We start from the raw sequence: 24,785 nt of genomic DNA, 5'->3' as shown, positions 1-24,785 counted from the left end.
GTTTCTTGGCCCTGCTTCTGCCAGAGAGAGAAAACGAAACTAAGCCAAAGCCGTGCAATAGCAGAAGAGGGCGAAGGGAGAGAGACTATCTGCTCCAAATAAAAGGGAGAAGCCTTTTAATCTCTCTCTCTCGCCCCCTCTCCACCCCACTTATTGCTACTCTCGCGATATCTGGGCTCGCTTCGTACTCGCTCCGCTCCCCTCCCTGGTTTCCAATACAATAGAAAGGAGCCTGGGCGTGGCTTGGGTCAGGTCACGCGCGAGGTAGCGAAAGTTAAGAGGCGGCTGACGTCACTCCGTCATGTGATGGCCCCGATTGGCTTTCTCGCTCTCGTTTTCTCATTCGCCTGAAGTCGCTGGACTGAGGTGGAAGGAGGGAGGCTGCGCGTCCGTTTGGGGCCTAGTCCGAGTGGCGCCTGTGGTGGTCGTAGTCGTACTTCCCCGCTCCTGAGAAATGGTGTCGTCGTCGTCGTGCCGCCGGGGCTTGCTCCTAGCGGCCGTCCTTCTGGGTGAGTGTCAGCGGGAGAAGGGGCCTTCTCGCTTGCTTGGTGCGTGTGACGCGCTCCGGCCCTTCACCTGAGGGAGCGCCATTGCTCTCCCTTTGCAGCGCCTTCGCAGCTTCTCCCCTCAGGCGCCTTGTCTCGCTCTCTCTGCATACCGAGAGAGTTATCTCTATATCAGGCATAGGCAAACTTGGGCCTTCCAGCAGGTGTTTTGGACGTCAACTTCCACAATTCCTAACAGCCTCAGGCCATTTCCTTTCCCCCTCAGCCACTTAACAGGGCCTGAGGCTGTTAGGAATTGTGGGAGTTGAAGTCCAAAACACCTGAAGGCCCAAGCTTAAGCGGCTGAGCGGGAAAAGGAAAGGGCATGAGGCTGTTAAGAATTGTGGAAGTTAAAGTCCAGAACACCTGCAGGAAGGCCCAAGTTTGCCTATGTCTGCTATATATGTGTGTAATATATACAGTATATATGCACACACATATTTGTACATATATGTACAAAGGAAAGGGCCTGAGGCTGTTAGGAATTGTGGGAGTTGGAAGTCCAAAACACCTGGAGGAAGGCCCAAGTTTGCCCATGCCTGCTATGCACACACATGTATCTACTCATACATATATATACAATGGAAAAGGCCTGAGGCTGTTAGGAATTGTGGAAGTTGAAGTCCAAAACACCTGCAGGAAGGCCCAAGTTTTCCTATGCCTGCTCTATATATACATTACACACACACACACACACACACACACACACACACACATATATATATATATATATATATATATATATAAAACTGTATATTAGGATTAAAGGCTTCACTTTACTGTGGCTCAGTGATAAGGATTTGTAGTTTGGTGAGGCACCAGCACTCTTTGGCAAAATGTGAACAAGGCGTTAACTGCATTGGCACCCTAAGTATGGGATTCCTGTCTAGAAGTACTCATCGAATCAACGTGTTCGTGGTCTACAGAAGATTAGCCAAAGCCCTATAAAAATTAGGTAAAGGTTTCCCCCTGACATTATGTCTAGTCGTGTCCGATTCTGGTGGTTGGTGCTCAACTCCATTTCTAAGCCAAAGAGCCGGCGTTGTCTGTAGACGCCTCCAAGGTCATGTGGCCGGCATGACTGCATGGAGCGCCGTTACCTTCCCGCCGGAGCGGTACCTATTGATCTACTCACATTGGCATGTTTTCGAACTGCTAGGTTGGCAGGAGCTGGAGCTAACAGCGGCCGCTCCTGGGGTTTGAACCTGGGACCTTTCGGTCTGCAAGTTCAGCAGCTCAGCGCTTTAATGCACTTCGCCACCGGGGTTCCATCTTACACATATAATTACTAATTTTGTGCATGAAACAAAGTTTGTGTAGATTAATCACAAAGTAAGGGTGTTGCTCTCTCAGCTGTCTATGCGGGAAATTTGATGTATTTCAGATTTTGGAATTTTGGATAAGGGCTACTCAGCATGTATATGTGTGTACGCATGTATATAGGAATGTGTGTCTGTGTACATATATATATGGTACATGGACCTTTACTATTAAAAGAACAAGAGAACAGTTCCCAGCCCTCAGGTTTTGAATCTAATTATGACATGACACATACATGAGATGTATCTTTTTTTCACATTACTGCTCAGAACAGGACCTTCTCAGTGTTCCTGAGAGCCTCTCGTTTGATGCTGTTATTCTATTTGAACACTAGAAATTATATGCTGGAATTTTTAAAGAATAAAGGTAGTTTGAGATGTGCTTGTGGTGCTTCATTATTCCTTTGAGAGGATAAATTGTGTTAACCCATTGCAGCCTAAAAAACGGGGGGGGGGGGGGTAAAGTGATATCAAAGCCTTGGATTGTTAAACATTTTATACAGTTGGGGGATTTGGATATAGGAAGATCACTATGGGTATAGTAGTAAAAATGTATGCTATTATTTTCTATCCTCTCTAAATACAGTAGAGTTTCACTTATCCAACATAAACGGGCTGACAGAAAGTTGGATAAGTGAAAATGTTGGATAATAAGGAGGGATTAAGGAAAAACCTATTAAATCATAAATTAAGTTATGATTGTACAAATTAAGCACCAAAAACATCATGTTTTACCATAAATCACCAGAAAACACAGTCCAAAACACGGTACCGTTATGTAGTAATTACTGTATTTATGAATTTAGCACCAAAATATCCTAATATATTGAAAACATTGACTTAAAAAACATTGGCTACTAACAAATTGACTACAAATAAAGATAGCATTGCATAAAATGAACTTACAATAGCAACATGGTTGGAGATTAAATCCATAAAAAGTTCAATCCTTGCTGCCTAGTGAAACAGCTGTGGATCGGGGCGGGATGCAAACTGCATTGGATAATCCAGAACATTGGATAAGCGAATGTTGGATAAGTGAGACACTACTGTAGTTTAGATTAAGGTTAAATTAAAGCTCTGGCCCTCCAGATGTTGAACTCCAATTCCGATCAGCTTTAGCCAGGCCTGAATGGTTACTGAAATAATAGTTCTTCAGCCTCTAATGGACCACAGTTCCTTGAGCCTTCTTAGATCCTTCTCTCTAAACCAGACATCCTCAAACTGCAGCCTTCCAGCAGTTTAGGCCTTTCACTCCCAAAATTCCTGACCATTGAACAAACTGGCTAGGGCTTCTGGAAGTTGGAGGCCCAAACCGATAGAAGGCCTCAGTTTGAGGGTGCCTACTCTAAACCATCCAGCAAATGTTTTTCATTTCTCAGAAGAGAGAAGGAAATGACTAACTGCTTTCTCATTTTGTTGTTTGAAGCCACTGTAGCGTACTATTTGTTGCTGTAGTTCCATTGCAGGCATTGTCCAAAGTACAAATCCAGGGTGTGGGTGGATTTCAAACCTTAAACATTGAAGCCTAACTTCTCTTGGCCCTTTTTGCCCATATCTTAAGAGTGGCTCTGCATTGTTGTCCTAGTTCCAAGGTAACAGTGTTTTTGAAGCCTGCTTCCTGTATTCAGATTCAACTAGGAGCTCAGAAAGCAAGCTTGTAAGTGTTCACCAAAAACACTTGCAGCAAAGTGCAAACAAGAGACCTGCCTTTCTGTGCTTGAAAATGTATGTTAACAACTTAATATACTTCAGAACACCAATTACTACTACAGTATCAGTTACTTGTTCAAGCCTTAGAGAAAGTTGTGCTGAGTGTTTAAAGCAAGAATCAGACTACCACAGCTGGTAATGGGACATTGTACCCTTTTCTCATAACTACCCTGTTTCCCCGAAAATAAGACATCCTCGAAAAATAAGACCTAGTAGAAGTTTTGCTGAATTGCTAAATATAAGGCCTCCCCCGAAAGTAAGACCTAGCAAAGTTTTTGTTTGGAAGCATGCCCGCCAAACAGAACACCAGAGCATGCAGGATTGGTAAATGTACATACTAGTTGTACATGGAAATAATGGTAGTAACAAGAAATTCTTGATAGGATTCACAGTTTGTCTGGTTATGCTGGTTTGTGATGACAACTACTGTACAGTATATAATAAATGTTCATTTTTTTGTTCAACAATAAATGTGAATTCTTCTTCATGGAAAAATAAGACATCCCCTGAAAATAAGACCTAGCACATCTTTGGGAACAAAAATTAATATAAGACACCTTCATATTTTCGGGGAAACACGGTATGTTCACCCTTGCAACAATGCCTGTTGGGGGAAATGGGGATAGCATTCTTCATGGTAGCTGTTCTTTATAGAAATTTCATAAAACAGTAAGCTGGGAGTTGAGATTTAACCATTTTCTCCCTCCCCCATCACGGGTAACTATGAGTGTTGGGTAGATTATCAAGAAATGTTGCAACCACTTGGTTTGGTAATATATATGATTTCATCTCTGGTGAGCAACATTTTATCTTCCATTTGTCTTCATTCTTTGTGTTTGTAATTTCATAGGATTGGTTTAGGCAAGGAATGCTCAGAAGTGGTTTGCTAGTTCCTTCTTCTTAAATGCTCTCCAGAATTTACATTTTTTAATTTCAAAAATCAGACAGGATCTGGTGTTATTGATCTTGCCATGTCATGTGAATGTAGGAATGCTGATTTAGCTGTATGAACCAAAAGGAGGAGTGGCCGATGACTGTATAGCTACTCACTTTAAAAGCAGGATTGTTGCTTCTGCTTTCTCTAGTTTCCAGATCTTGTACTCTCACTCTCCACACATCTCCATGTATACATGGGTTACCTGTTTTCTTCAGTAGCTTCCCCACTTGATTGCAGACACAAAATTGTATAGGCATTCCCCATGTTTTGTGAAGTGTAAATACTGTTTTGCAAACACATATGAATGAGTGTTGAATATAACACAAGCACTAGTGTTACAAAGAAAGCCAAAATCTTTCTTATTCCCCTGTAGTTTCTGATTAATTGAGATTTGATGTTAAAATAGGCCTAGGTATACTATACCCCTTACTATATCATACCATAAACTTTGTATTGACTTGATTGTAATATTGAAATACATTAACTAAAAGCATATAGATAAATTTAATGTAACATTTCTACTAAAATTGGTTAATTTAATTTTTTACTTAAAATGTTAAAATATATTGTTTTTTCATTATTTTTGCTGGTTGTCTGAGAGTTCCAGTTGCCTGAGTTCTGGTTAACTGATGGTTCACTATATTTCTTTCTGATTCAAAGCAACATTTGTTCAAGTATGTATATTTTAAATTTATTTCTTCCACAAGTGATTTTTAAAAGGTGAAAGCCATCTTATAATGTAATTCAAGTTAGCATTGTTTTCATAGGTTGCAATATTTGTTTCCCACACAATGTAGAAATATGTTGTCATTTGAAGGTGTTTAAAATCATAGAATAATTGAATTGGAAGAGACCTCATGGATCATTTAGTCCATGTGGTCTCATCTAGTCTGAGTGGTTTGGCTTACTACATTGCTTTGATGAGATTGAAACATAGAGATTAGGACAATAGGAGGCACATACTTCTGATGAACGAGGCCAATCTCCTTTCTTTACAATGGCCAAAAATTCTTCTGTTTGTTGGTTCTACTGATTATATGTACTTAGGATAACAGGTTAGTACAGATGTTAAAATTCAACAGTTTTAGAGAAGAGTTTATGAATTTTGTTGATATTGGGTGTTTTGTGTGGGATACCAATAAAACCAACTTTATTTTTTCTGTAATAGTATTTCAGTTGTCATTTTATGGTCAGCTCTTATTCCCCAAAGAGCAATATTCAATAGGATGAGTGAGCAGATGCGCCTTAATAACAATACAGTTACCCAACAGATGCAACATAATACTTATTCTTGCTTTTATCAAATCTTGTATGCTCTCAAACTCTCTTTTGTTTCTGTGCTTCTAAAATATTTTACTAGTGCCAGTTTAATTCTTCTCATTTTTACTGTAGTTTAAAAAGCAGAGGTTTCAGGCTATCACTTCATGTTAACTTCTTGACATATGTTTTTAATCAGATGGATAGCATTAATGTTGAATTGGGACATAAGTCAGAAATGACTTGAAGGCATACAGCAACAAAGTTTTTCCTAGCATGATGCTTTTTTGGTAAATTTCTGCATGCTAGACAGACCTATCTGGATCCTGGGCATTTTTGACAAAAAAATAAATAACCAGCTTGCGACTTCCTCAACCTCATACCAAATACAGTAGAGTCTCACTTATCCAACGTTCTGGATTATCCAACGCATTTTTGTAGTCAATGTTTTCCATGCATTGTAATATTTTGGTGCTAAATTCGTAAATACAGTAATGACTACATAGCATTACTGTGTAATGAACTACTTTTTCTGTCAAATTTGTTGTATAACATGATGTTTTGGTGCTTAATTTGTAAAATCATAACTTATTTTGATCTTTAATAGGCTTTTTCTTAATTTCTCCTTATTATCCAACATATTCACTTATCCAACGTTCTGCCAGCCCATTTATGTTGGATAAGTGAGATTACTGTACCAGTATGCACCTGGTTAGACTGGAAGCAGACTAATGCTTGAGATGGAATTCATAACCATAGACTGACAGCAAGCTACCCAATTTCTGATAAAACAAGTGTTCTGTGAACTGTTGTCACAATAAAACAATGCAGCAAAAAGTATTAATAATTAAAAAGTAGCTGAAAAACTTAATTTTGATATAGTGTTTTTTGTGATACATTATTTAGTATCTTGTGGCCTGATGCTTTGCTATCTACTCTGGAATATTAGGCACGGAGGGTAACTTGATGACTTAGGATTGGTCAGGTTTACAGATAAATCTTATTAGTCTTACATTACAGAATCTGACACGGTAGAAAAGAGTCTTGCATATTAAGACAAAATGCAAGATATGTTTTTTTTTTTTTGCAGTGGAGCTTGAATAGATCTTGCAGCTGTTAAGAAATCCTTGTGCATGTGTCCAGAAGCAGCAAACTGCGAGGCTGATCAATAACTCTAATCTTCTCAACTTTAGGCATTTGGCAACAAAGAAGATAAACAAGGGGAGTAAAAAGGATGAGAATTCTTGGTGTTTCAGCTGAGCATTCTGCCCCTGTGCTAGACTGGCTTGCCTCTTCACCCTTGGTGCTTTAAGCAATTTGGCTAACATAGGAGAATTTCTAAATTGACAGCTTCTTAATTGAATGCTTGGAAATTATATTTGAAGGAAAGAGCATTATTTGAACTTTCTGAAACACTTATAAACTTTTATTAAGATGCAAGTTAGGATCTTGCTAGTGGCAATGCTATCTCTTCCATTCATTATATATATGTTTCACAGAGATGTGACCAAACATGTAATTAAACATTTGCCTGCCGAGAATAATTTACCACAGCTCATGAAGCAGGTATGTAGGCAAATGAAAAGTTTCTGACTTAAATTGGTTGAAAGGAAGTGCCTGCTTCTGTATCAGGAATTGCTGAATGCTCGCAAAGAATCAGGCTACAAAGATGAAAGGTGGATTTAAAGTGCAAATGCTGACTCTAGCACCATTCTACTAGCTCACTTCACATAGATTTTTAAACATGAAACATACAAATGGCTTTCCACCAACTTTTGTGTTTGTCTGTGGAGTAGAATATCATATTCAGGAAGATGTGCCTCTCATCAAAAAGCTGATCCAGCATGAAATTTGGGCTGGAGCAGCTATTTGGCAGGAAGTTGTACTTGCATTATCTTGATGTACTGCTCGTAGTCATAAACTTTTCCTTTCCAAGATTTATGACTAAATTTATGACATCTCTCAACTTAGTTGGAAAATGCAGTGGTACTGTCAACTGTTTTTCTGTCACTTGAAACACATTGCTACCATTCAATTGCTCTGAAAAAAATGTGATTCTGCATTATGTGCAGGGGTATATATGTATATACCAACACCGTACTCTCCTGTTTTTCATTTGGCTAGCAGTACCCAAAAATTCCCTCCTGTAGGACAAGCAGTTTTGTATAGATTGTACAGATAAAGACAGCTTCATTTGCCCCCATTCTCTGCACAACTTGTTTCCTGTGACTCTCAGAAGACATATTTGAATCTCTTTTATCTTCTTACACTGTGGTTACTCTTTTCCTGGTGAAAAACTCCAGTTCTGCATTGTGCAGGGCTGGGACTGAAAATATTAATCCGCTGAATGACAATTTAAATCACCAAAAAAAGACATTTTTAAAAAGTTACCGTTCTAGTGTCTTTCTAAATGTAAAGCAACTAAACATGATCTTTATACAATAAATATTTGAAAACAAATCTTTAAGAGGCTATAGAAATGTCAGTGCATTGCCGTGTATAAATGTTTTCAAAGTGTACTTAAAACAGATATTCACAGTAATAGATATGCAAACACAATATCATCTTGATGAACTTATTCATTTGCTTGACTGTTCTACAATAACTCCGCCTCCATTTGTTTTTTTCTGACTTGCCATCAAGTCAAAATATGTGTCTTAAATGGAGCTGTATACTAGCAACTTCTATGTCAATGATCTTTTTATTTTAGAAGAGGAGGAATGGAAAATATTAGTCCAAGGTCATTTTTCTAATCTCTGCAAAGTCTACAGTTTTTTAATGCTGCTACTAGCGTTTATGAATTCACCATGTTTTTATCCCTCTCCCTACTATTTTAAGATAAGGAAATACTTTTTTTCCAGAAGGAAGTAACTTGGAAGTTGATTTTTTTTCTCCTTGTTGGTACGGTTTGCATTTGTGCCTTTAGTATCTCGTTTTTAAGAAATTCCCATCAACCCTTTCTCTTTTAGCATTCCTGTCCATGGGATAATTCAGTATTTTCCTAAATTTCTTGAAGTCCTAAAATCTAGAGTGCACATCTAGAATGGATCTACTTCAATATGCCTTGTTTACAATACGTTTGGATAATTGTAAGATACTTTTATACGTTCTGATGTTTCCACTGGTCAAGCATACATTGAGTATAGGGAATCTCAACTAGATAAGGATTTCACTAGTTACTGGTTTGTTGCTGGACATAATAGTAACTGAATACTCAGAGGGTAAAATTCTGTCTTCCTGCAGAGATAAGAGTTTATAATTGCTGTATATACATTTTAGGAAATACAACATTTAATTTACTCATGCAGCCTCCGGGTTTTTTCTGAATTTTTTTTTGATGTGCCAAAAAGATTTCAGTGTATTTTTGTTATGTGATTAGTTTACCACTGTTTGGCGGTTGGGACAGAAAACTCTTATCAGCCTGTTACCAGGAGCTCTAGATAGAAGTGAAGCCACTACAGATTCGATTAGCCATGTTTATAATTGGAAATTAAGTTACCTGAAAAAATACAATGCAGGGCAGGTAGCAATAGGTGCAAAGTCCAGACTTTTTTAAAAAACACTTGAATTCTGCTTCCACATATTATCTCTTCCAGCAAATGTCATGGTTAGGCAGAGTGAAAGATACTCATTAAAGCTGATTATTAACATCACACTGCTTGATATTTATTATTTGTTTTTTGTTGACAGGATTTTTGCAAGCATCTTCAACATTTGAAGTAAGAGATAAGACTGGGAAAATATGCATCCTAGCCAACTTCTCTGCAGAGTTCACAGTGGACTACAGTACAAAAGCAAAGGTTGAGGTGAGACTGTTGAAGTATAAATTAAATGTTGATCAGAGATGTATAAAAAACTTTGAGCTGATTGAAAGGCTTATGATAGCAGATGCTGAGAAGGCTCGGGTCTACTTTACATTATATATAAAAGCTCAGAATGAATAATAGTCCCTCAGAACAAATATGGAGCTGATATTTCTATGTTAAATTATGTTACAGTATTTTTAGAAACAATTTAGTGTTACTCAGAGTTCTCATTTGTCCTAACAGCCTTGTATTGTAAAGCAAGCTGAAAGAAGGTTACTGGTGTAAGATCTCAAAGTCAGCCCCCTGGCTGAGGATTTGAATTTGGACCTTCACAATTTGAGTTGCAATATTCTAAACACTAAACAATATTCAGGAGCAAAATTGTGTCTTCTTGTATCCACTGTGTCACACACCAGCCTCACAAAACAAGTCAGAATCAGCTGGAGATTCTCCTTTAAAAAAAAACAAAGCAACACCACAAACCTAGCCATAAAATCAAGGCTGGGATGTATGCTTTGTTTGTTTTTTTGTTTTTTTAGAAAACCCTGTCACTCATAAAGGCAGTTTTTTTTCTTCAGATGAAAATATTAGATAAAAACATACAAGGGCTGTCAATTAGGCAGGGGCAGTTTGATGCCTACTCTTCTACCATACCATTCCACTATTTCAGGAAATTTTCTGATGCTTTGTGTACAACCGTCTCAGTTTTTTTCTTTGTCACATTTTCTTGTTCTTTAAATTTATATTACAAAACTAGCAGGGTCTGCATGTTTATCTGAAGTAATGGGATATAATCAATTATTCACAGGAGGGGCCAAGAATCATCAACAACTATTGGGTTCATTCATTATTGATATATTAAGACAGCTTTCTAGATTTAGATTTGCTTGAGCAGGAACTGTTTAAAATAATAATAATAATAATAATAATAATAATAATAATAATAATAATAATAATAATATAATATTTATATCCCACCTTATCTCCCCATGGGGACTCAGGGCGGTTCAAAACAAACAGAAGCAAACATTCAATTCCATAAAGTGCAACCAGAAATAAAACAAGCATAAATCCAATAAAGCACATTAAACAACAGCATCAGGCAATAGTGAGACATTACAACAAATTAAGGATCACATAAGTAAAAAAGTATGATGTAACAAATGAATACTTAGGGACAAAACTTAAAATTGGGACTAATAGAGAATTAAAACATGAAATTTAAAAGCTGGAGTAATAAGCCATTTCCATATTCCATTCCGTTTTGTTATGCCAGATGTTTATATGTTGTCCTCTTTGTATGCTTGGGAGCATAAAACAGTCTTCAGCTGTTTCTTGAGAGCAATGAGGGGGGCCGTTCTGATTTCCTTAGGAAGGGAGTTCTACAGGTGGAGGGCAACCATAGAGAAGACTCCTTCTCTAATTCCCACCAGCCATACTTTTGGTGGAAAGGAGTCATAGAGCTTTTGGTGTAAGCCTCTCCCTTTCTAGCTGTCTTCGTAGATCATGTACCAAGGCGACCAATGCCATCTTTGTTCCATAGCCAGGCTTGAAACCAGATTGAAATGAATCCAGATAATTGGTTTCTTCCAAAGTAATCTGTAGCATGATGGAAATTGTGTTCGGATAGATGGTATTTGCTGAGAAAGCTGACAGCATTGGACATGATTTACCCCATGATCCACCTAAAATTGTATGAGAATGCTAAATTAACAGGAATAGAATAGTAATATATTGGTATTACAGTATGAACGCTGTATCTGCTGGTACATTTTTGAGGAATTCATCTGCGCATGCAAAACCAGAGGTAATAATAAACCCTATTGAAATGAACTACTTCTGGCTAAATCATTCCATAGAGTCACGTTGGAGAACCTAGAACATACCTCTCTTGACATTGCTAGGTCTTTCAGTGTGATGCTATGGCCCAACTTTCAATGGAAGCATCCCATAGAATCACCTGGAGGTCCCACAATATGCCTAGAGAGAACATACTATTTTATGCCCCATCAAGGGTTTCTTGCAGATATTAAAATATTTCGGCAGGCAGAGCAAATTAAAGATTCATGGCTAGTTTTCAATTGAAAACTGATCAATGAGGATTTTTATTGATACAAGTGCTTGTTCTTGATTAGCCACATTTCCATAGAAGGACAGTGATAGTGTATCAAATGCCATTGAATCTCTTGGCTATTTTAGGTTTTCAGCTGTTCCGATACATATTACAATTGTGGTATTGCTTTTGTATCTCTTAGAGGAAGACCTTCCAACTTCCGTCCAGTGCTCACATAAATAAAGAATCCAGCAGCTGTGGCAAAGAGAAAGAAACATCACAAGTACTTGTAGTTGAATTTGGCACTGGGAACTCCTTAACATTTACATTTGAAAAAAGTAACGATTTCTACCATGTCAGCAATTTGACATTCAGCTACAACTTGTCAGACAGCAGCTTCTTCCCCAATTCCTCTGGCGGTAAGTGTGTGCCTTTAAATCTTTGTTCCAGCTGGGATATTGGGGTAGTCCCTGTGTGTGCGAATCACCTACTAGCTTTTCAAAAACATGCACTTTTTTCTACAGGACAAAGAGAGGTATCCAGAGCTGGTGATATTCAGGCAAACATAAATACAACATACAGATGTCGCAGCAACCACAGAGTAAATATGACAAATGTGACAGTGCTTTTCAGTAATGTTACACTTGAAGCATACCTTCCAAACAACGCCTTCAGTAAAAATGGTAAGCCTCCTCGATTCACAGAAAATCAATTGCAAGCCAGCATAATACATAAAATGGAAATATTATTCATGATAGGTGAAGATTGAGAACGAGCATGGTATAGTAATTTGGGTGTTGGGTTTCTGGACACCAGAGTATGAATGCCTGCTCAACCATAGAAACTCACTGGATGACCTTGGGGAAGTCACACTCTTTGAGCCTCAGAGGAAGGCAAGGGCAGTCACCTCTGAACAATTCTTGCCAAGATAGGATTGCCTCAGGGTCACCATAAGTTGGAAATAAAGACAGAAAACAAAAGACCTAGACTGAAGTTGAATGGTCCTGTTTGGTAATTTTACAATTGTTTATATAATCTGTTTCTGAATGAGAAGTGCATGGGACTCTGTGAAGAAGGATTGGGAAAGCATGGTTCTCCAAGGCTGTTTTAAGCCCCCAGAGTCTCCGGGTACTTCCCAACACCATGTTTTTTTGGTTAAAGTTTTCCATGTGCCCTCTGGAAGTATAGATGTTTCTTTCATTTCAGCACGTTTCTTCCCATAAACTGAACTTCTTTTTTCATAGCCAGGAGGCAAAACAATTAAAAAATTGCCCTATCCACCCTTCTGTCTCAACTTCCTTTTCTACCAGATGTTTACTTCAGATGGCAAAAGAAAAGCTTAGGGCCCCAGTTTCTACCCCTTTAATAATTAAGTTCAACTAAGGAGGGTATGGAGCCAACATAGTGTGGTTTTCTGGAATCATAGAGTTGGAAGAGATCACATGGGGCATCCAGTCCAACCTCTGTCATACAGAAAAAGCACAAAGTACCCCTGACAGATGGCCATCCAGCCTCTGTTTAAAAGCCTCCACAGAAGGAGCTTCTAACACACTCTTAAGGCAAAGAATCCCACTGCTGAAGAGTTCTTACGGCCAGGAATTCTTCCAATCTTTTCAGCATTGGTTTATGACTTGAGAGTTCAGGGTTTGATTCCCTGCTCAATCATGAAACCCACTGCATGACCTTGGGCCAACATTAAAAAGGAATTGGGCCCTATGAAAAATTTCCTAGAAAGGAAGCATTTTGTACTTGGTAGATATATCCTTGGGATACAGTTAGGAGAAATACTAATAGAATAAATTGAGAAAGAGAACACTTGATTTGAAATGTATTTAAAATGACATCTAGCAGTGATATCATTTCAGGAAATTCATATTTTAAAGTACCAAGAAGCAAACTTCTGCCCAAAGTCCAACTTCCATATGTAATTAGGGACACTGTTTTGTTTAAAATGGAAGTGCTAAAGATCTAGGTGCATGGTACTTAGGGGAAAAAAACAACTCTTTGAAGGTGCTGGACTGCTTGGGTGACCTGAAGGACCAAAGACCAAATTTTAAATAATAATTGTGCCAAGGGATAGTCAGTTTTATGTTTTTTTTAACTTTCTGCTTTCTTTGCTTAAGCTGAAGAGTATAAAGATTTCATAATACTAGAAACATACATCATAGGTAGTCTTTTATTACTAGTTCTGTGATTTGTGACTGCTACCTTTTCAGATAGTGTTTGTGCTGAAGATAAAACGTCTACTGTTGCTCCCCCAATCACAACCCACATACCTACAACTACCAGTCTGGCGCCACCCACACCCCCACCTACGGACACCCCAAAAATTGGCCGATACAATGTGACTGGACTTCATGGGATCTGTTTGCTTGCTACTATGGGTCTGCAAGTTAATGTCACGTACAGCACAAAAAATAAGGTGAAGTTATTTTTTTATTAACTTACGTCAATAAATGTGAGAGAAGGGAGAGGAGCCATCTTGTGCCTCTTTCCCCTCCTATTTCACTTACCAAACCAAAGATTCCTGTGAATTCTAATTAAAAGAAAACCCCACTTAGTTATAAAATGCTGCTGTTTAGTACCTGCCAGTTCAGTGACAGAGAAGAGTATTATTATTTAAGACTACATTTTGGATGAATAAGCTGACCTGACACGTAAGTGAAACCTGATTAGGGTGTCCATATTTCAGTGGCAAAATAGGAATTGGAATAAACACTGGTTTAGAGAATTGATGTACTTGAGCAAATGGAACTCCAGCTTTGTTGAGAAAACATTATCCAGTGTTCCTTGCCTGCCTGCAGGGATTCTTGAGAAGGGCTCAAGCACACCCCGGCATCCTGATCAAGAGCTCTCTTGGCAGCAGGGGAAAAACTAGTCCAGTCATTTTCCCTCATTGGACAGTGGGAGGGGGGATTTGGGTGGAACTCCTTCAATCACAGTTTGCCTTCCTGTTCTATAGTTTTGCAGTCATAAAACAGTTAATACAGAAAAAATGCATATTATTACTTCGTTCCCCAGTCAAAAGCATAAACTTCCTGTCATAATAACTTTTTTCTTTACTCAAGACTAGTAAATCAGAGTTGCTGAATCTTCCACCAACTGCAGAGGTCTCTGGAACCTGTGAAAATTCTTCCATTACTCTAAACTTGACATCTGAGAGCACCAGTCTTAGTTTCCAGTTTTCACAGGTAACTATAATGTAATACAATACTTTACAGAATACATAAATTATGCTCACTGTAGCAGTTCATTTCCATTACTTTCAGTGCAGTTCATGTAACTCTACAGATAGAGATGTGGAGGCTCTGAAATGAACATCTGCCATGGAAGTCTATACAGTATTTGGCCTCGTAAATAATTTTGGCACACAATTTTGCATGCCATCAGGAAGGGTAGGGAACACTAAACCCATATAGACTGCGCAGCGTATTTCAAACAGAGGACTTTTTAAAAAATGGCAGCAGATCAGCCTTTTTTAATGTAATATTTTACAAGGGTTTGTTTTTTTTGCTTCAGCTTCAGAAATATGTTCACTGCATTACAGAAGCCATTTTTTGATTGAAGAGATTGGGCTTCTCTTAGAAATACAAGCCACAAAGTTTTAATGTTCCGTTTGTAAGTCAGTGTTTACATAAACTTAGTGAGTTGCTACATTTGGATCTTCTAGTTACTCTCTTTTTGTGGCCTCATCCATATAGTTGGTCTTTGTAAATGAATAAGTCTTGCAATATGAAGGCAAGTTTTGCAAAGAAATCTAAAATTAATAGATTTAACTTTTTTTTTAAAGAACACAAGTACTGAGAAGTACTTTCTGCAAGGCATCATTGTGACTGCAAATCTGCCTCCTGAAGCTACAGGTAAGACAATTGTTAAAGAATCTTAAAATGCAACTCTCATTCCGAAGAAGGCAGTCCAGGCAGAGCAATCCTCCACACTTCAAGGGTGTCAACCCTAAAACTCTTTCCCCTTACAAAAGCTTCCAGACCAGATATCATTGCAGTGGGATGCATGGTCCACAGAGTTATAGCTTTGTTAGCTAGGAGTCGGTTGACGTATTTTAGTCTTCATGCTTCCCCTGTTCATGCTTCCCCTTGTTCAGGTCCAGCCTATATGAGATGTGATCCCACATAATTTTGTTCATGTTTCTTTCGCTCAGAGAAAAATATTAGCTATTCCAACCATACTCTGAATGCCCTGAAAACTTCAGTTGGGAAATCTTACAAGTGCATTGCTGAAGAGAGTATCTGGATCTCAGGCAAAGCTGCAGTCAACATATTCAACATCCAACTCCAAGCTTTCAAGATTCCAGGAGATAAGTTTGGAGCAGGTGAGGTGTATACAGTAGGCATGTACAATCCAGGAAAAAAAAGGTTCTAAACTCTTAGAAAGTAGGTGTGCTGGTGCTTCATTTCTAAAGTTATTTCCGAATTTTGAAGGCAAAAAGTTCAAAATTTTCCGAAACTTCTGAATCTTTGTATGTACCTCATTAATGGCGGATGCGCATGCACATGAAGGAAAACATTATTGTCAATGGGGAAACTTGAGGGTCTTCTCTCTCCCTCATTTATGAGCTATCCTAATGAAATTTGCTACAGTGGTAGAACACATTTACCACTGTTAGCTCACCAAATCTAAGAACGTTTGACTTATCTTCAGATTTTTGGTGAATTTTCAAAGTTTTTATAAAAAAATTTTTTTTAATAACAGAAATCTGTTCGTGGTTTAGAAGTGTTATTTCCTGTTTCATTGGGTTGTCTTTACTTTGAAAGTCGTTGTTCTACTTCAGAAACTTTGTTTTTGTGGCTGAAACTTTGTTAAATTGGTGGACAGACTCAACAAACCATAATGAGCTGTTTTTATAGGACAATGTCCCTTGCGCAAAGACAAAATTTTGGCAGTGTAATAAAGTTTTGCCATGTTTTTATGACAGAGCCAATTAGGAAATGACATTTATCAACAAGCAATAGAAATCATAGCACACCATCAAATCACTCCTGACAGATGGCCATCAGCCTCTGAATAAGGAAATCTGTTCCTGGTTTAAAAGTGTTATTTCCTATTTCATTGGGTTTTCTGGGGCTGAGAGTGTGTGACTTGCCCAAGATCACCCAGTAGTAGGTTTCCATGGCTGAGTGGGGAATCAAGCCACAATTTTAGTCCAACTCTCAAACCACTACACTACACCATCCTTAAGAGCCCCATAGAAACCAACCAGGAAAGGAAGGGGGATTTCTCTCCTGGATAGCAGCGGGCTTAAGAGCCCCATAGAAACCAACCAGGAAGGGGGGGGGGGGTTCTCTCCTGGATAGCCAGGAGAGCGAGTGGATGCCTTGAGTGTTTGCTAAATGTGCAGTGGACGTGAGCTTTATTTTTGAGGGGAAAGGATTCTGTTATTAATTGTGACCAAGACTAGAAATCCTAGTGTCCTATTAAACATTCTTGTTTGTTAAGTAAACCCTTTGCTGTTTTTGCCAAGTGACAAATATGCTATGTCCCAGATTTATTTACATGCGCAGTCAGTCATAAGCGATAAGTAAGTAGTATTCGAGATTCAGGATAATAACATTTTTTAAAGAATTCAACAGTCTGGAGCCACGTATTTCACTATGTTTAGTCATATTTGTTTTCTCTTCATTAGTCAATTCCGGATTTAAAATGTTTCTTATTTCTTTCTTTGCAGTGGAAGAATGTCAGCTGGATGAAAACAATATGTTGATCCCCATTATAGTTGGTGCAGCTCTTGCTGGACTTGTTCTCATAGTATTAATTGCATATTTAATTGGCAGAAAACGTAGCCATGCTGGCTATCAAACCATTTGATGATTTGCACTTAATTAAACCAGTGTGGAAGAACAGAAGTTGCAAGAAGCAGATCCATTGATTACCCCCATTCCCATCTTCCCCTCAAATAGATTGATATGAGGGAGCACAATCTTTTTCCTTACCAACTGTTTCTTGCAGTGTCTGCTTTACTAAATGTGAAATCCATCGTGGCATTTAACTATGCACAAAGGATAACTTCTATAATTCTGTTTAATTTGCTAATGGGTTTAAGTATTTACCCACCTAGAAACAGGCTGAAGTTTTAAGAATGCTTTTCTGAATTGGCATGGTTTTTTTAATGTCAAATACTTCAAATGGGTGTGACATAGTAATTCACATTCGTTCACTTAAATTCAGAGTAATTGTATCTAACAAAGGGAAACTTCCACTTCTGGTATTACCAATCTGTGCTGAACTTAGTTACTGCACTTAATGCAGCTAAAATGTAATTACTGACCTATCAAATGCTATTATTCCCACTTTGTTTCTACCTAGGTTTGTATCAGCTTTAAAGGCTAAACTCTGGTATATGCAAAGTGTGAAGATGCAGTTTGGCCAACTCTTTTAAGCTATTTTTGGTTTGTCAAGTTGGTAGGAGCTGGCCCTTTTTTACATGAAAATGGGTGTTACTTTATTTTTTGTAAAGTGAATTTCAGTCTCTTCATCTGTTGGAAATTCGAAGGAGATCCTCTTTCTGCACATGTGTACAATAGACTTCAATCTGCTAATTCTTGCTTTGACTTTGGCTGGGACTGTACACTACAAGGATCAGTTATGGATGCATTGCCTGTAACAGTGCTAATAAAGACTTTTCTGTATGTTTTCAGTGTTCTGTTAAGCAGCATCAAGGCTATTTATATAGTCTGCAGTCCAGTTTGAAATAGAGAAGGCTTACCTTGACTAAGAATGTTGATTCAGTACAGAATGTTGCCTCATTAAACTACAAATTTTATTACATTACTTAAGAAAAATCAAGCTTGGTATTCAGGGATGTTTCCTAGAAATGATTACTCGTTTTTTCTCACAAAATTCACAGGTCAGTCTACTGTACAATTAATTTTAAAATATTAGATTTCTCAACAGGAGTTTAGATAAATGAATCCAAGACGAGTGTCACAAGAGATGCAGTAGTATTCAACTGCCTAATGCTTAATTTTGTTGGGGAGAAATGATCTCCTGGTCCTTCCAAAGACAATCTCTGTGTGTAGGACTTCTATTCAAAGAACCATATCTACTATATTTCATAGTAAGCCTTAACATAAATCGCATCTTGTTCAGTGTCACGCATGTATAGGGGTGAGATTTTAGATTGTCTAGCATCCATTTTTCAAACTTAGGTCCTGCTACAGAACAGTGGTGGCCCAGAGGGATAAAACAAACTGAATGTTTAGAAATGTGTTTTTCTTGTGGGCTCTGCTTAAATCTCTTGAAACACAAAATCAGTTACTAGAAACTTTCAGAAATAGGAAGCTTTCTTTAGTGCACACCTCTGAATTATTGCATAGAATAACAGCTTGCAGTTGAGGCTGGTGCAAATAAGAGCTAGGATGTATATAGAAGGCACTACTATAGCTCATCTCTTATTGCAGATGTTATTGCTCAGATGACAGAGATTATCTCTGTACTGTAAGTGTAAAACTCAAGGCCCACAGGCCGAATCCAGCTTACCATGTCATTTTATGTGACCCATCAGATGCTGAACTATATTCCTCATCATGAGATATCGTGACTAAAGCTGATGGGAGGTGTGATACATTAACATCTGGGAGGCTGCAGTTTATCCTGTTCAGTCAGGAGAGTCTAGTTGAATCTATATAAAAGGCTATACAATGGATATGATGTCTGACTTTAAAATGTCCTTCAACCTTTCCCCAATCACAGAACCAATTGGACTGGATTTCCAAGTTTTCCCAATCCACATGGCGGAAAATCAAAAGTGATGCGAGTTCTAGGGACCCAAGCTGGGTGAAAACTAAAAAGCATGGACTATCATGCAAAAAAATTATAGTTGGCCCTCTCTATCCACAGTCTCCTTCCATGGATTCAATGATCCTTTAAAGGCAACCAAAAGGCTAATGTGGCTCTCAATGAAAATGAGTTTGAAACCCCTGCAATATGTTATACATACAGTTTAACAGGCTTTATAAACTTCTCTACAAGGAGACTTCCCCATGTCTGGAATTGCATTCAGGACTAGGAATATCAAATTAATTTTTCTACCTAGTTTACGCTTGTTTCTTGGGGGCAAGTGTCTTAAAACAAAAAGCTAAATGGATAAGCTATGTTAACATGCTTTTAAATCCACAGGAAGCAACCTTTTGGGCTATTGCCTGTTCCTTTCCAGTGACACTAATAGTCACATTTCATTGTGCTTTGGACAAGAGCACAGTAGGAAGTTTGATTGGTAGAAAGCAGATAATGAGCTACTCCCAGTATCTGCAATAGGTATTAAAGGCTACTGTATGTCTATAGTTATCTAAACAGGATCCAGTCTGAACTCTACACATTATGTAGCATTGAGAGATATTTAAATACATTTATTTTGTATTTACAGTTTCTTGAAGTTTCAAAAAAAGGCTATTACCACATTGCATTTTATTCACATAGGAACTGACGTGTGTTTTTACAAAACATATTTTGTAAGTTTCAGCACTTACTTGAAAGTCTGAAGAGAATTGGTCAAGAGCCAGTCAATAACGAAACTGAGGAAATGGTGAATCAGTGCAATTAAGCAAAGGAATGTATCCAGACTTACAGTATTATCTAACATATTGTCCATTTATCTGAGCAATCTGATTTGCTCTACAAGTTTCTCGCAGTTTCTCTATTGTAGCCATCCGCAAAGTTCCAGGTTCTGTAAATATTTTCTAGAATTAAGAATTAGAATCACGTTAGTTTATAACTAGGTTTTGGAAGGAGGAAGAGAGCATGGAGGAGGATAGCATACTGCATAAGGATTTTTAGATTTTTGCATTTAATTTTCACTATTCTTGAGTCATGAAGTTGCCCCGTGCATAAGCAAGTGCCTGTTTGTTTTAGATACTTCATGCAGAGCAGCGTATTAAGCTACCCAGTGGATTCCACATGTACCACAACATCCCATTTAACTAGAAATCTCTTTTAAGTCTTGTAACAAATGCTTCTTTTAAAGCCATAAAGAATTAGTCAATACAGATACCCATCCTTTTTCAGTTCACCAAGGCCAGTACATAACAGATGGGAACAGCTTACAACATTTTTTTTCAAGTGGCTAAATTTTAGGGTCTCTATTTGTGATTTCACTTATTTGCTAGTTTTCGGCCAGAAGATAATCGTTCTTTGTTCAGAATATCAGGACATAATGGCTGATAAACTGCTTAGTTTTTTATTGCTAAATAGAACTTGGGGTTCAGATGCAGTGTATATTTACAAAACCCTTCTGAATTCCATATAATTAGGCTCACAACAGGTAATTTATATCAGTTATTTGTCTGATCCAACAAGAGCTCTTGGAAAGAAAATTTATATCATGCACATTCCCTATTAGGAACTCTATTAGGAGCGTAGCAGAAATAATGCCCCTGGAAAAGCTTGCAGGAGCCAAAGGGAAAGAAATGATAAGCCAGTAGAATAGAACTTGCATGAAACATAGGGTTCAAGGTGCCAGTCAGCTATGAAGCCAACTACACGGCCCAGGGCAAATCAAAATCAAATAAATGTGCAATTGCAATGATGCTGAGGTCCATGGTTCAGATCAGTACAGCAAACTGGTAAAGGATAGTACTCCGATCAACTTTTGGAAGAGCAAAAGCTGTTTGTTTGACAATACCATCCAGCCATTGTCAATACAATCTCCTCTATAGAGAGAGAACTGACAATAGTCAAAGGTGTGAGCAAGAGAGATCGTGTTCATGGAGAAGTGTGCAATCCCATGTTATCATTCCTTATGGACAGCAGTGTTTTGGGGAAAAAAACCCCAATAGTCTTTTAAGTGTGCAACCTCTCCACAAAACTGAAAACCCCAATTTGTGATTATATAAAGAGCTTCCATTAACCCCCCCCCCCCTTTTCCAACTACCCCCTCACACCACATGAGGAGCAATGGAGGGTAGATGTAGTTTGCACTCTTCATATGTTCAAGTTCACCTGACTATTGAAAGCCTATCTAAAAACCGCTTTTGTAAAAAAAAAAAAATTAAAACCACCAGTATCCACACCTTTTCAAGCACAAATGTATTAAACTAGAAAAACATGCACTCACCTGCATGAAAGTATGACATTCTGTTACAAATGGTCCTTTGGTGATCTGCTTGAATTTGTCACAGATATCAGGGAAGTTGGTGGCTTCCAGAATGAAAGCTTGGTGTTGCTTAATTAACGTTAAGGCCACTCGGAAAATTATTTTTGATCCCTCATAGAACAAACAGTCCCAGATTCGAAGTACTGTCTGTAGAAGGAGGAGAACTTTTGATTAGTCACCACCAGAGTGAATGCAATGTGTGCACTAATTGTCTACCACAGATAAAAGTATCATCACGTTTTCACTTGCCTCTACTGGAAGAACATCAATGAATAAACATATAAACCAACGAGACACCACCAAAGTCCACATGATGCCATGCTTCTCCATTAACTCTGCCACAGCTGGTATCTTCATTTTCACCAGTTCTCCAAGGACTTCTTGATCTGTTTTGAGACCCATCATTTCTGGACTATAATAATCTTTAGAAAGGGAAGAAAAAAACAAAACCTAAGTTACAAAAATGCCAGCCTAAAAACATTGTGTATCTTACAGAACAACAATGCGTTATTCTTTCAAACATCTTTCTTGCCTCTTGTCAGCCTATATTTCCACAGAGATTGCACATCTGGATACAAAAAATATTTTGCCAAGTTAAAAGTAAAGGGTTGGGCCCAAACCACTATAACTGAGAGGAACAGAACCTCTTTTAAATATGAATTATCAAAAGCTTATGTGTCCTATGGTTTGAGCAGAAACAATTCCAGATAATGAAAACAACCCAGTGAATTAATTGGCAGCTGCTATGACTAGGTGCAACTTTGGTGTATCCTCCAGCCCTCACCTACAAACAAGTGAGATGTGTGCCCACAGACTGTTCCCAGTAAACCTGGTGCTGACACGTATATAGAGGTCTCGGTAGTCATCTATACATAGTCCTATATAGCCAGACTTCTATTTTTGGTAACCAAAGGCAATACAGAGGTCTCAGAATGATAAAAGGAATTGGATCCTCATTTCATACCAAGCTCTGGGCATACTCAGAAATTGATTCTGATCCATAATAACAATAACATCATTTCCAATTATTTCTACAGCCCAGATTTAAGTGAATAGCTGTCCTTCAGTAGATTTTCTACATGTGCCAGATAGATAAAGAGTAAAAATCCATCTCACCTACACAGCACTAAATGAAAGACTGCCTCCCACCACTTGAGTTCTTTGAGTTGTACTCAGGATGCAGGGAGAGGGCATGTATGTACTGTAAGTTCTAGACAAAAGATGACCATAGCCGGCTGCCAGAAAACTATATTTGCTGATTAAATGAGATAGTGCTACAAAAAAACAACATCAAAATGCACCAAGCAATTATGCTTTTACTGGGCCAACAAAAAAGTACAAAAGACAGGCAAAGTTTTTAAAGACTCGCTGACTTCTTCATCAGACATGGACAATGTGGGCTACACCTGAATATGCTGCAAAGAAAATGATCGAAGCTACTTCTTAAACTTAGGCATCTGAAAATGCAGTCCACAGATGCTAAATTTGATGCAAGAAAATGTAAACTACTGTTTGAGTATACTAAATACTGCACCATGTATCACATGATACCAAAATATGCCTTGATGCATCTGGTACAAAAAGATGTCAGGTAAGTAAGATCACATCTATCTCACCACAAATCATATGTCAGAAACAACATGACATCACACAATAAGTATGTTTGCTGGATCAGTAACTGATCATGAGAGCAAAGCACCTCCATGTTTCCATATACAGGCAATCGTCAAGTTACGAACAAGTTAGGTTCAATAGCAGTGGTTCTCAACCTGTGGGTCCCCAGGTTTTTGGCCTACAACTCCCAGAAATCCCAGCCAGTTTACTAGCTGTTAGGGGACCCATCTGGGGACCCACAGGTTGAGAACTACTGTTCTATTGGTTTGTTCTTAAGTTGAACTTGTAAATTGGAACTGGTACATTTTTGAGTGTGCTTTTTTAAGGCACACACATCCACACCCACACATAAGCTTTGGGCAGCATAGGGAAGGATTATAGTGTTTGTTTTGCTGTCTGTGCCCATGTTCAGAAGATTTCACCACACTCTGTCCCTCTGATAATTGGATTTTGAAAAATTTGGCTTGTTATGGAAACAAGGATTGGTGATAAAGCTTCAGTGGAGACACACCTTTTCCCCATGATAACTCTTTCGGGAGTGATTTTCCCTTCCTAGAGGTAGATATCTCTCACCTACTCTTACCTCACCCCCATTCTTAGCTATGATTAGTAAGTGGGATGTTTGTAACTCCTGGGTATTGAAAAGAAATGCAGGCAAGAGTTCTATAGGGAACCACCAGATGGCACTCTGTGTCTTTGCTCAGGTCACCAGGGAGCGAGAGGTCTGCATTCCTATAATCCTGAGCTGCCGAATGGGACAGCACAGCAGTTGCTGCTTTCAGTCGCTGAAACCAGAACACAAGATGAATGCCAACATTTCTAATAGCCTGGCACCATTTCAAGAAGCTAGAAATACTACTAGAGCAAGGCTGAACACTTCTATGATTGAACTGCTTTGCTCTCAAGCACATTGATCTAGCAAACACAAGCTGTTGTGTGCCTTCAAGTTGTTTGCGACTCTCAGCAACCTTAAGCCAAACCTACCATAGGTATGATACCCTCAGTTTTATCATTTTGGGTTTTAAGAAATGTTTAGGCTTCATTTGTTCTATACTTCATTTATTGATAATTTTAAAGAGTTGATTGTCTTACAGTCAGTTTTCTTCGCTGTTCAGGTTTTACAACTATACACAGAAATCTGAAATATAGTAGCACACATGAACTTGACTTTACGTTCTTGCCTGTAGGATCTTATCTAGTTCCTTGATGGTTGCCTTCCCATGTCTTAAGTCTTCTGAATTTTTTTGTACTAGATCTCCATTTTGATTAGTGACTGAGCCTTAATATACAAAAAATGCAGCTATTTCAGAGCATTCATTAGCCACTTTAAAGTTATTTAAGCCCTAATCTACCACATCCTAAAGACATTTTTCCAGTATGTGCATAAAGGGAGTCTCTGTTTTTGGAATACCTCCTGCCACCCTAATCTGGCCTTA

The 24,785-nt window shown here is 38.3% G+C and overlaps 2 protein-coding genes across 2 annotated transcripts in view; one reads left to right on the top strand and one right to left on the bottom strand.

Moving 5' to 3' along the window:
• The first annotated feature begins 294 nt into the window (after positions 1 to 294).
• Positions 295 to 18,274, top strand: lamp1 (lysosomal associated membrane protein 1). The gene is made up of 9 exons (XM_003218749.4): positions 295 to 509; positions 9,462 to 9,577; positions 11,833 to 12,049; positions 12,155 to 12,313; positions 13,847 to 14,052; positions 14,699 to 14,821; positions 15,421 to 15,490; positions 15,790 to 15,960; positions 17,314 to 18,274. Exons 1-9 carry the CDS (start codon positions 455 to 457, stop codon positions 17,451 to 17,453), a joined length of 1,257 nt encoding a protein of 418 aa, XP_003218797.1. The 5' UTR covers positions 295 to 454; the 3' UTR covers positions 17,454 to 18,274.
• A 1,704-nt stretch (positions 18,275 to 19,978) lies between these two features.
• Positions 19,979 to 24,785, bottom strand: part of grtp1 (growth hormone regulated TBC protein 1) — a 40,555-nt gene continuing 35,748 nt past the window's right edge. The window contains exons 6-8 of the mRNA XM_062977281.1: positions 21,981 to 22,157; positions 21,697 to 21,878; positions 19,979 to 20,323 (exon numbers count right to left, since the gene is read on the bottom strand). Coding sequence (XP_062833351.1) covers positions 20,216 to 20,323; positions 21,697 to 21,878; positions 21,981 to 22,157 — 467 coding nt within the window. The 3' untranslated portion in view covers positions 19,979 to 20,215. The remainder of the gene's footprint in view (positions 20,324 to 21,696; positions 21,879 to 21,980; positions 22,158 to 24,785) is intronic.

This window comes from Anolis carolinensis, chromosome 3 (genome assembly GCF_035594765.1).
Source record: "Anolis carolinensis isolate JA03-04 chromosome 3, rAnoCar3.1.pri, whole genome shotgun sequence".
Classification (NCBI taxonomy): domain Eukaryota; kingdom Metazoa; phylum Chordata; class Lepidosauria; order Squamata; family Dactyloidae; genus Anolis; species Anolis carolinensis.
The sequence above is the reverse complement of the archived record's forward strand: the minus strand, read 5'-3'. Positions and strand labels throughout refer to the sequence as shown.